The sequence below is a fragment of the Leishmania donovani genome, chromosome 16, assembly GCF_000227135.1.
Source record: "Leishmania donovani BPK282A1 complete genome, chromosome 16".
NCBI classification, from domain to species: domain Eukaryota; phylum Euglenozoa; class Kinetoplastea; order Trypanosomatida; family Trypanosomatidae; genus Leishmania; species Leishmania donovani.
Window position 1 is genome coordinate 188,856 of NC_018243.1, and position 11,035 is coordinate 199,890.

The 11,035-nt window shown below is 61.4% G+C and overlaps 3 protein-coding genes across 3 annotated transcripts; all 3 read right to left on the reverse strand.

Moving 5' to 3' along the window:
- Window positions 1–1,229: 1,229 nt before the first annotated feature.
- Window positions 1,230–2,213, reverse strand: LDBPK_160550 (aspartate carbamoyltransferase, putative; the record flags this gene model as incomplete). Its single annotated transcript, XM_003859694.1, has 1 exon — window positions 1,230–2,213. One exon carries the CDS (start codon window positions 2,211–2,213, stop codon window positions 1,230–1,232), a length of 984 nt encoding a protein of 327 aa, XP_003859742.1.
- Window positions 2,214–5,315: 3,102 nt separating this feature from the next.
- LDBPK_160560 (orotidine-5-phosphate decarboxylase/orotate phosphoribosyltransferase, putative) lies at window positions 5,316–6,689 on the reverse strand (the record flags this gene model as incomplete). Its single annotated transcript, XM_003859695.1, has 1 exon — window positions 5,316–6,689. The coding sequence occupies one exon, from the start codon at window positions 6,687–6,689 to the stop codon at window positions 5,316–5,318; it is 1,374 nt and encodes a 457-aa protein (XP_003859743.1).
- Window positions 6,690–7,310: 621 nt separating this feature from the next.
- Window positions 7,311–9,515, reverse strand: LDBPK_160570 (hypothetical protein, conserved; the record flags this gene model as incomplete). The annotated part of the gene is made up of 1 exon (XM_003859696.1): window positions 7,311–9,515. One exon carries the CDS (start codon window positions 9,513–9,515, stop codon window positions 7,311–7,313), a length of 2,205 nt encoding a protein of 734 aa, XP_003859744.1.
- Window positions 9,516–11,035: the final 1,520 nt, after the last annotated feature.

An 11,035-nucleotide genomic window follows, 5' to 3' on the forward strand; every position in this document is an offset into this window, starting at 1 on the left:
CGACCTCGACCTCTTGGTATGGCAAAGCCTTGCGAGGGGTGATGGAGTGGTCGATGATAGGTTTGGGCGGCAGCAGTGGTGGAGCGAGGAGAAGAGATGCACGTGGCAGTCCAGGGGAAAATGGAGGAGGTCGGAGAGTGCATTGAAGAATCATGCGCCGTAGTGGCTATCACTGATAGTCTGCTCGACTCGTCGTGATGATGGACAGCGTAGCAGCATAAAGACACCTTTAGTGGGCGACTGGGCTGGCGGAGGAACGACGGAAAAGCACAGGGTTGTCCTCGACACCTGCCTTCACGCTTTCTAGGCTGATATCGCCGAGCCGCTGCACAAGCCCTTTCATTCTGTGGCAACAACAACACCAGGAGAGCGCGACGGACGCGCGTCAGCTCAGCAGATCGTGCGCGACTACGCATGCCCACATGTGTGCGTGTTCGCGCTGCGGCAATGCCAACTCGACCATCACAACGATAACGTGGCGACAACACGAGCCGGCTGCATCGGTGATCGGTGCCAGAAGAGAGAGAGAGATCGATGGAGTTGCAAGCCGGCATGCGCGCGGGCATTGATATCGCTCCGTTGCGCTCGCTCGCTCTCTGACTTGTTCCTTCTTATGATGTTATGGTCGCTGTGTGAGCTGCGATTTACTTTGAGTGAGAGAGGATAGATCTGTGTGTGTGTGCGTGCGTGCCTGCCAATGTCCTGTGGAGGGGTGCGACCCCTCTCGTGTGCAACGATGTCTGTCGCATCACCGAACACGCACGGGAACAGCGAGACACACAGCAGCGCTGTGTTGCGCACGTCGATAGGGGAAATTTCTCTGTCTCTCTCCTATGCCGCCATGTTTGTGGGGGTGTCTGTGTGTGTGTGGGGGGGGGGGGGACAAGCATCAGCATCACCGTCACCATCACCACACGTTCAGGAGGAGGGGGCAGCTTCAATGTCAAGAGGACGAAGCCCATAGACAAAACCGCGGTGCTGAAAGACGCCATCAACTTGGCTTCTGCCCCAGCCTGTGAAGCCCATCTCTCTGTTTTCCTCTTTTGGTGGGTGGCACCATGGTTCCCTGCGGCTTGCGCGTGCGAGTGTGTGGAGGAGGGGGGTCACTGCTAATCGGTGTATGAGGTCCATGTTGGGCAGCAGTCTATCTACATGAACTCCAGCGCTTCGAATAGCAGCTGCCCCCCCCCGAGAGAGATGGTGGGTACGCCGCCCTCCCCTCTGGCAGCTCAAGAAAGCACGCTGAAGAGGATAGCCATGCGCATGAAGAGGCCGTAGCGCATCTGTCGGAAATACGCCGCACGCGGGTCGTCGTCGATGTCGGAGCTGAGCTCATCCACGCGGGGTAGCGGGTGCATGACAATCATCTTCGCCTTCGCGTGTGCCAGGCGAGCCTTGTCGATCAGCAGGCTAGCCTTAGAAGCCTCAAAGGCGGTCATGGCGTCGGCGTCACCGGCAGCGGAGGCAATAAAGCGCTCCTTCTGCAGGCGCGTCGCGTAGAGCACGTCGCAGTCGGCCACAATCTCGGGGGTGAGGCCACACGCCTGCTGAATCGCGATCCCGCGCTTCAGCACGTCCGACGCGACATGCTCCAGCACCTCCGCCGGCATCTCCAGCCCCGCGGGGGCGATGAGGTACACCCTCCTCAGCGCGAAGTTGTGCGTTAGCAGCTTCAGCAGCGAATGCACCGTGCGGCCCTTCTTGAGGTCCCCGATCAACGCGATCGCAATGCCGTCCACGGCGCCGAGCTCGGCGTGAATCGTGAGGATGTCGAGCAACGCCTGAGTCGGGTGCTCACCGGCGCCGTTGCCGGCGTTCATGATCGGGTGCGTCGCCACACTCATTGCCTGCTCCAACGCCTCCTCCTTAGCGTGGCGGAGCACGAGCACGTCGCTGTACGAGTCCAGCGTGCGAATGGTGTCCTGCAGCGTTTCGCCCTTGTTCACAGACGACGTCTCCACCTTGAAGTTCACAACGCTGCCCCCCAGCCGCATCATGGCCGCGCAAAAACTCGTCAGCGTGCGAGAGCTGTCCTCGAAGAACAGCGGCGTCATGACGCGACCGCGCAGGGTGTCGATTGTTTTTCCTGCCTCGATGTGTGTCTTCATATCGAGTGCGAGCTGGATGAGGGCGTCGATGTCAGCGCGCGAGAACTGTGTAGCGGAGGCCACACTCTGGCCCTTGAGGGAGGCAACTGGGTTGAAGGTGGGCATGATCGTGTCTACGTGAGAAGAAACAAGACGGCGTTCTGCGTCCGTCTCGCTACACGGTCGCTGGATGATGAGTGCGTATGTGTAGAGATGTGTGCATACACGGTGTGTGCTCTCGCTGGGCTGCGGTTGTGGTTCGCGCTGAAGCAGAGGAGACTTGCGGGCCAGAGGACAGAGAGGGAGAGAAGAGGCATGGAGGCGCTCCGTGTGCATGCGCAGTGGCGATTTCGTGCATGAGTCGTCAGAGAGGAGAGGAGGGGAGCCGATGAAGCACCAGCCGAGCAAAAACAGCCTGCACAGCAGCGACACGAGCGCACACCGCCAAACTTCCCTGCAATGATGATGTAAGCGCCGAGGAGCGGTGACATGTTGACGTTCGACACCAGCTTCGATGCAACGATGGACACGGCGATGAAGCCGGTGAACCGGAACGTGGGTGTCCGCACCACACAGCCACTAGCAGGCGGTGGAAGCTGTACTCACTCCGGTTCAGCGCACCGACTACGCCCTTCTTGCACATCACCCTCGTCCCCATGCTGAAAACACCCAGGAAGACCAGCAGCAAGGGCAGAAGTGCTTCCATGACCGCCAGCCCCCGCGCACGGCCAGAGATGTGTCGATCATGCCCTTGGTTGCACGGGTTCCTCTCGCCAGCACAGAGCACCACGAGTGCAGCCATGAAGCGCCTCCCCGCCCTCACCCCTCCCAGCGTGTTTGACACCCGGAGCACGGTGATCATCTTTCCCCTGGGCAACGGGTTCGCTTTCTCGTGCACGTGCCGCGGGCACGCTACCGCCACAAGGCCAACGGAGCAGTCCAAGCGCAAAACGATCCGATAGCAGCATCTTGAAGGAGTCCCACAAATTTGGCCGCGTGGCCCATGATGCACGCAGCACAGTGCAGTAGATCCCACTCAGGGGAAAAGTCAGTCACGTCACCACCCCCCGGTCACGATCGGGTCGCCATGACAGCGCGCCGACCATCCTGCCCGCGATCTTCGAGCCAGCGAAGATGCCAAGCGGCGAGGTGGAATGGCCGTACGGGTTCTGGCACTCCACGGCGCCGCAGGGCCACAAGTGTCGCGCATCCAGCAAGCGGCACTGCCTCGCACGCCGTCCGCGCCGTGTACACCCCACAGTTTGGCCCCGGGGTAGTGTACAACTGCGAGTAGAGCGGTGTCGAAGTGGTGACCTGACTTGAGGGACGCCACCCGATCATTGAAGCCACGTTCACCTTGCGATTCTCGCGATTAGCGAGCGCCAGCAGAGACGCCTGTGACAGCTTGGACGGGATCGGCGTAGACACCTGTGCGTTCAGCAAGAGCTTGTCCTCGCGTAGAAGCGTTACCTGCTTCTGCAGACCCCGAAGCACCGTCGCTGCGGCGGCAGACGTGCCCATCGGGCTTGCATTCGGGGTGACTCCGCAGGCCGTCATTATGCCGCAGAGATGGGGGTGCCGGTAGCGCGTGGCAACAGTTGCTTTCACGCCACATGTGGGGCAGTGATGCTCAAGATAGAGGCCGACTGGGCGCTGCCCCGTGGTGCTGCCCGCTGCGGAGAGCGGGGGACGCACAGCCGCTGTTCTGAGCAGTCCGCAATTCTGGGCGGCCGCTCCCAGGCGCCCTATGCACGGCTCATCCTGACGTCCGCGCAGCGTTGCCTCATAGACCTTCGAGGTGAAGGTCGGTCGAGCCGGTGATCGTCGCTGCTCGTCGCTGCCGCACCACGGGGGAGGCCTGTGACAGGCACGCGACGACGGAGCACGCGGAAAGGAAGAGAAGGAAGGGGGATGGAGAGCGACGGAGAGGCAGCGGTGGCAGCGAACAAGTGAGTGAAGAACTGATGTGGTCCTAGCCTGCGCGAGATAGAAGGTGAACATCGTGTACGCAGGCGTGTGCGCGGGCGTGGGTGTGTGTCGCTGAGCAGGACGCAAGCACTCCCCGAGCGGGCGGAGGAGGGACATTGTCACATCGAGAGACCTGAGAATGAGGGCATGAGGAGCGATAGCAGGACAGGCGAGGGAGAGCTTACCGAAAAACGCGCTACACGAACGACTGGTGTTTGGGGGAAAAGCAGAAAGAGGAAGGCACAAGCCCACGCTCTGTGTGTATGCACCGGAGCGTGTGCCGGTGTGCGCGTAAGAGGAGGGTGTGCAATATAGAGAGAGAAAGCAGCAGCAATGCAGGCTAAAGTGGTGAGCTCAGCCCGAACAGGGGCATCTGAGCAGCGCGTCACGTCGATAGCGTGAGAGCAGAGAGGCGAGAAAGAACTTCCGTGTGGGAGGGGGAGGGTTCGGGAGTAGGCGAGTACATGCACAGCCACACCAGCACGCAGACACATACATAGGGACTGACAGCTGCAGCACCGGCTGTCAGTCTTCCCTCTTTCACCACCCAACTACCCCTCCTCCTTCACAGCCAGTGTTGCCGCACTGTAACGGAGACCCTTCGCTCCCATCGCCCCTTCGCTAAAAGGATTCATCGCCACCGCTGTGCTACCTGGGTCGCTTTTATGTCTCGCACTCTCGAGCGCATCTCGTGTACACGAGCACGCTTGCGCGCATGGCACACACGCACGCTACACGTACACTTCAACGGTTGCTTTACGTCGTCCTTTATGAGATAGATAAAAAAAAAACGGGCGCGCCCCCTCCGCACTCGCCTCCTTTGCGCTGCGCACGCACACGCGCACAGAGAGAGAGAGAGAGCGGGAGGGAGACACGGAGGAGCACAGAGAATACTAATAAAACAAGAGCGAGTGCGGGCGTGTGAAGTGCAGTTGTTTTCGGGTGTATACACAACTATGCGTGTGTGCCGTGCGGTTGCGAGATGGCTTCCATTACATCATTGACTATGCGCGCACCTATGCACAGACGGGGACGCATACGGCCCGTCCATCATCATGGGTGCGCGAGCGCGCGCTTCGCCCTCGTCCGTTTTCAGACACACACACACACACTAGACACACCGTCTCGTTTCGTCGTACGCGTCCTTTGAGCCGGTCGTGTACCCACCACTGGCATGCTCGCACCCGCTTTCCCCTTCGCAGCTCCTCGCGTGTGCGTGTGTACAGGGGGGGGGGGGTAGTGCGTTACTTATAGGTGTGTTTATAGCTTGCTCTGCTTCCACTGACCGAGGAAGGCGCGCACATCCGCCTCCTGCTGGGAAGTGATGGCGTTGCTCTTACGCCAGAGCGGTAGCAGCTGGTGGAGCCCCACCACGGCCTCAAAGTCGTAGCCGAGCTTGTTCAAGAAGGCCTTGGCACCCATATCGCGGTCCACCAGCACCACTATCGACACCACCTCAAGCCCAGCAGATCTAAGCTTCTCAATCGCCTCGACCTTGGTCTCACCAGTGGACACGAGGTCGTCGATGATGACAACGCGGTCGCCCTTCTTGTACTCGCCCTCGATGGCCGCCTTTGTGCCGTAGATCTTCGCCTCCCGGCGGGGGTAGATGAGCGGGACGTTCATCTCGTTGGAGATGGCGCTAGCGATGGGTAGCGCGGCGTACGGCAGGCCGGCGATACGGTCGAACTTGTAATGGCGCAGCACCTTCGCGTATTCGCGAGCCACGAGCCGCATGATGGCCGGGTACGTGACAAGGCGGCGCAGGTCAATGTAGATCGGCGAGGACTTGCCTGACTTGAGCGTGAAGTTGCCGAAGCGCACGCAATGTGAGTCCACCAGTGCCTTCGCCAGCTCGACGGAGGCGCCTTTGGCGAAGCGGATCGCGTTGATCTCCTCGCACAGCTCCTTCGCGGCGGCGCGTGGGTCGGCCGCGCGGGCGAGGCCGCGCGACACGTTGATGAGCATGCCGCTGCCATCGGCGCGGAGACCCGCATCAAGGCTCGCCTTGAGGCTGCCGCCCTGGGCGCCGATGCCCGGCACCAGGAACCACAGCGTTGGCGCACGCGCGCGCACGCGAGCCAGCGCGACTGGGTCCGTTGCCCCGACGACCAGGCCGACGTTGCCGTTCACGTTCCACGGGCCCTCGGCGCGCTCGGCAACGGCCTCGTACAGGTACCTGTCACCTACGCGCAGGCACTGCAAATCGTTGCTGCCCTTGTTCGACGTCTTGCAAAGTACAAACACAGCCTTGTCGGGGTAGCGCATGAACGGCTGAAGGCTGTCAGAGCCCATGTACGGCGAGGCAGTGATGGCGTGCGCGTTCAGGTGCTTGAAGGCGGAGGTGGCGTACGCATCGGCGGTGTCAGCGATGTCACCGCGCTTCGCATCCAGCACCACGGGGATGCCAGCGGGAACGGCACGAATCACTTCCGACAGCGCTGCCCAGCCCTCGGCGCCGAAAAACTCGAAGAAGGCCGCGTTCGGCTTGTAGGCAGCGGCGTACTCGTGCGTCTGCTCAATCAAGCGCTTGCACTCCTCCACCGCCGCAGCTGCCGTCTTGGCGCGCGGGTCGAGGCCGACGCAGAGCAGCGAGCGCTTGGCGCGCTCGTTGAGGAGATCAAAGAAAGACATACGATAAGACGAAGATGTGTTGGTGTCCGTGTGTGGGAGCGAGAGGAAGACAGTAGGTTCCTGCGTGCGTGAGACGGCGCAGAGGAGGAGAAGAAGGAGCAAGGCGGAGGAGTGGAGGATACTTTCGGTGCCTTTTATTTCGCAGAAGGTGCGGCGGGCAGAAAACACGCGTCTGCGTGAGCCGGGAAGCCGCCACAATATCCAGCGCTCTAGACACTTACGCGTGCATCACTATGCGCGTACGAGAAAGTGGAGAAGGGGGTGGCAAGAGAAGTGCGCGACGGCGAGGGACGGCGCAGGTGCTCTGAAGAATGCACAAGACGATCGCAGGGTCCCACTCATCAAACTCATCTCTTGCGGCCTAGCGTGGCACACACACACACAGACACACACAACGCGGACGTAGGGATGCTTGTTGCTGTGCAATGGTCAATCATGTAGGTACTTGTTCGCGCATGCTATTCTTTGCGTTTTGGGGCTCATGCCGTGAAGCTGATGGCATCGCCTCTCGTCTCGCTGCACCCTTCCACTATCTCCTTCGACACACCCCATACAGTCACGCACGTGGCGCACACGTGTGTGCGTGTGCACGGCGGAAAAGATAGAGGGGGTGGAGAGAGCTTAGCGAATGGCACGTATGGCAGCACTGATGTGATCCACCTGCGTCAGGAGCTCGCCTGCGTCCTGCCCGTGCACATCACGGCCGTTCTTCACTGCCCACCATCGACGGGGTACAGCGCATGGTGCATCAGTGGCCCCACAACCGCCAAGCTCACCACTCTTGCCTTCGCCGTCGGTGGGCGCGGCACTACTCTCCCCCACAACGGAGCGCCACCGCAGACGGTGGGCTTGCAGTGGGCGGAATATTCGATCGTAATAGAGAACTTCGAAAACGTACCAGTAACGGAACTCGTAGTAGAACGGCGCCAGCGCTGACGAGAGCGTCTCCGCAGTCAGAGACGTTGTGCTGTGGACTCCGCCCACCGCCAGCTGCTGTTCGAGGCCGAGCCCGGCTGAGGCAGCGCCCTTGCCGCCTATGCTGAACGCCTCTGGAGAAGACGGCGCGACTGCCCGCTCGCCGCAAGACAAGCTCTGAAGCAATGCAAGACGTCCGCGTTGCGCAAGCATGCGATTCACATACGCCACCCCAGGCTCCTCATTAGACGGTGTCACCCGTGGTGGCGACGTCCGGCGGAAGCTGCCATTTATGTCGCGCTGCCGTTCGTCGACGCGGTGCGCGGCGTGCGCAGCTGCGCCCTCACCGTCTCTGTGCTTCAGTGAGGCCCAGGCAAGGGCTGCAGCAGCAGCAGCAGTGGTGGCCGACGGCGACGACGACGACCGCGCCAGCCATTCATCAAACTCGCTTTCCCAAAAAAGTTGAAAGGCATTAGTGGGCAACCCGTCAGCGGACCAGCACGCAGAACAGCGACGCCCAACCTCCTCCGCGGCCGCCACTGACGAAGCGCTGGGGCTTGATATGGTGGACGCTGCAGCATCAGCACCACAGCTCTCGCCCTGAAGGCGGGTGCCACTGCCGCCGTCGCCCATAGCCTTGGCGGCGCTAGAGTGGGCCGGTTGGCGCCGGCAACGCGGACGAGGCGGATCAAAGCAGGAAGGGGAGAGTAAATCCAAGGCATCGCGCGCCGTAATGCACGTCGGCGGAGACGTGGCAGTGGGGCTGTCGCCGTGCGCGAGCGCCTGCAAGCCATCCAGTCGCATTTCCTGCACCAGGGCATTCGTGAGATCGGCGCGAAGTTGCTCCCGCGACCGAGCACGCCACAGTTGCTCGATGCGTGGACGGTAGACCTGACGCACGACACCCGCCACGACAGCGGCTCGCGCGCGCTGCAGCCCCAGCTGCGACTCATCTTGTCCATTCTGACAGCCTCCTGCAGAGTCGAGAGCGAGATATCGAGCAAGATGGCGGCGCGGGGTGCGGAAGAACCGCCGCAAGCACGCCGTCTCCAGGTCACAGCGAACGTCGATCGCGTAGTCAATGTAGGAGTTGACCAAGCGATTGCAAAGGAGTGGGAAACCCTCCCACACAACGTAGATGATGACGGGGTGCCAGAAAGGAGCACCGGCGTGAGGCGCCTGCTCCTCGCTGCCACTCCGAAGCTCAAGAGACGAGCACACGGTGCCGCCACCCCCCTCTCTTCGCTGTGTGAACGCGGCAACACTTCTCCGCCGTCGGCCTTCTTCCTCAGCCTCGTGTGCGCCGAGCGATGCGTCTCCATCGCTGTCACTAGTCCCGTCATGTGGATGAGCGCCGGCGGGTGTTGCCTCAGCAACCGTGCTGCTGGACTGGGCAATAGGGGTAGCAGTATCAGCAGCGGCAGCAAAGACAGTTGTGGGAGCCGTGGTGGCAGACGTGGCATCCGGCGCAGCACGGCGATACTTGCCCAGCTCTGGTAGGTGCAGCAGCACCTCTTCCCACCATGCGTTATGCACCCGACCTTCCAAGTCGTGTGGGGGGTGGTGCAGGGCAGTATCGCCGTCTGCGCTTGCGGCTCGCGCCGCGGGTGATGAAGCAGGTGCGCACCTCTCCTCCAGTGGGCTCACAGACACCGTCGACACGGCGTGCACCAACACCGACATCCATCGTGCCACAGCGCCATAGTCGATGCACCTGTAGTCCTCGTAGGTGCCCAGTTGCGCACAGACATCATCGAAGAAGAAGCTGTCTGTGCAAATTGGGTGCAACGGCGAGTCAAGCCTGCTCGCCAGCTGATGGGCGACGGTGGACTTGCCGGAGGCACTGCACCCAATAACGCCAATCAGCTTGACAGCGACGTCCACTTTGATGGCGTCCACGGGGCTCGCCATTCCCGCTGTGCCGGCTGATGCGTCTACGCCACGGCCACGCGATGGGCGTCGGCATGTCTAGAAGCTCCTGTGCCCGCTACCCGAGTGAAGGCGCAGTGGGTGACTTCTTTCCTGTTGGTGACGCTCGCAATGAGCCCTGCCCCGCGCCGGTGTAGAAGACGAGGGAATGGAGGATGTGTCCCGCACGCAGGCACCTATGCAGCGCAAGAGAGGTCCGGGAGTGAACGAAGAGGGAGAAAACGGGGCGAAAACGGAGGGGGTGAGACAGCGATGCACACCCGTAGAGACGAAAAAAAAAGAGAAAAGAGGTCGCTGGCTCTGGCGCAACGCCTGCGAACGGCGCGCACGTGCGGTTTGCCGAGTGCGGCCATGGCCGCTCCTTCGCCTGCCACCTCAAACCGACCACCACAACCACCTATCCAGTCACTTGTAGACATATCACACGCAAGAGACGGAAGAGATAGTGGAAGGGGAGGCGAAAAGGTCCATTGAGAGACCGGGAGGCAATGGCGCCATGCAGAGAGGCTCTGCGGTGGGTGCATCGCGTAACTAGGCACATCTCACGAGTCCCTTGGTGGGCACAAGCACACAACCCGGCGCGCAGCATCCACTTCAACGCCTATGACTGAGCTTGTTGGGGGTCCTGACTGTGCCGTAATCCTCTCCCGGGCTCCGTTTCCGTTGTTGTTATTTTGGGGGGTAGGAGGGGTGCGATGTCTAAAAAAAAAAAAAAAAAAAAAAAAAAAAAACACACACACACAAACACACCACCACCACCGGGAGCACTCACCTCGCTTTCTCCTCTGCATGCGCGTCTGCCACAGAAACAGGAAACGCAGTGAAACTACATCGCAGCAAACATCCCTTCGCCATGTAACCGCGCACGCACCTCAACAGCTTTACACGCGTCGAGACGCATCATCAGAGAACGACACAGAGGCACCGGAAAAAGAGAGTCGAAAACGAAGAGCATCTATGGAGTGTGTGTCGGTAAGCCCGTGCGAGTCCGTGAGAGCGCCGCTCACACAAGCACACACACGCACGCAACGCTGACTCGCTGAGGGGCAGCAGGTGAGCGAGGGGGAAGGGGGGAGAGTGCAGAGCGTCGACGCAGCTCACACACAGCGTCCTCCCTCCGCTCCCCACCGCAGCCTCTCACCTCGTCTGCGCAGCCAAGAAAAGTGCCGCAGCGCACGCGTTGGCTTCGTCTCTAGTGGCGCTCACCGCGCAGGCGCAGCGCCAGCTGGATGTCCTTCGGCTGGATCGTCACGCGCTTCGCGTGGATGCAGGCGAGGTTCGTGTCCGCCATCAGCGACACAATGTACGCCTCCGTCGCCTCCTGCAGCGCCATGATGGCGCTGCTCTGGAAGCGCAGGCCCTCCTTCTGCGCGCTCGACACCTCGCGCACCAGGCGCTGGAACGGCGCGCACTGGATCAGCAGGCTCGTACTCTTCTGGAACTTGCGGATCTCGCGGATCGCGCAGGTGCCCGGGCGCCAGCGGCGATGCGACTTCTTCACG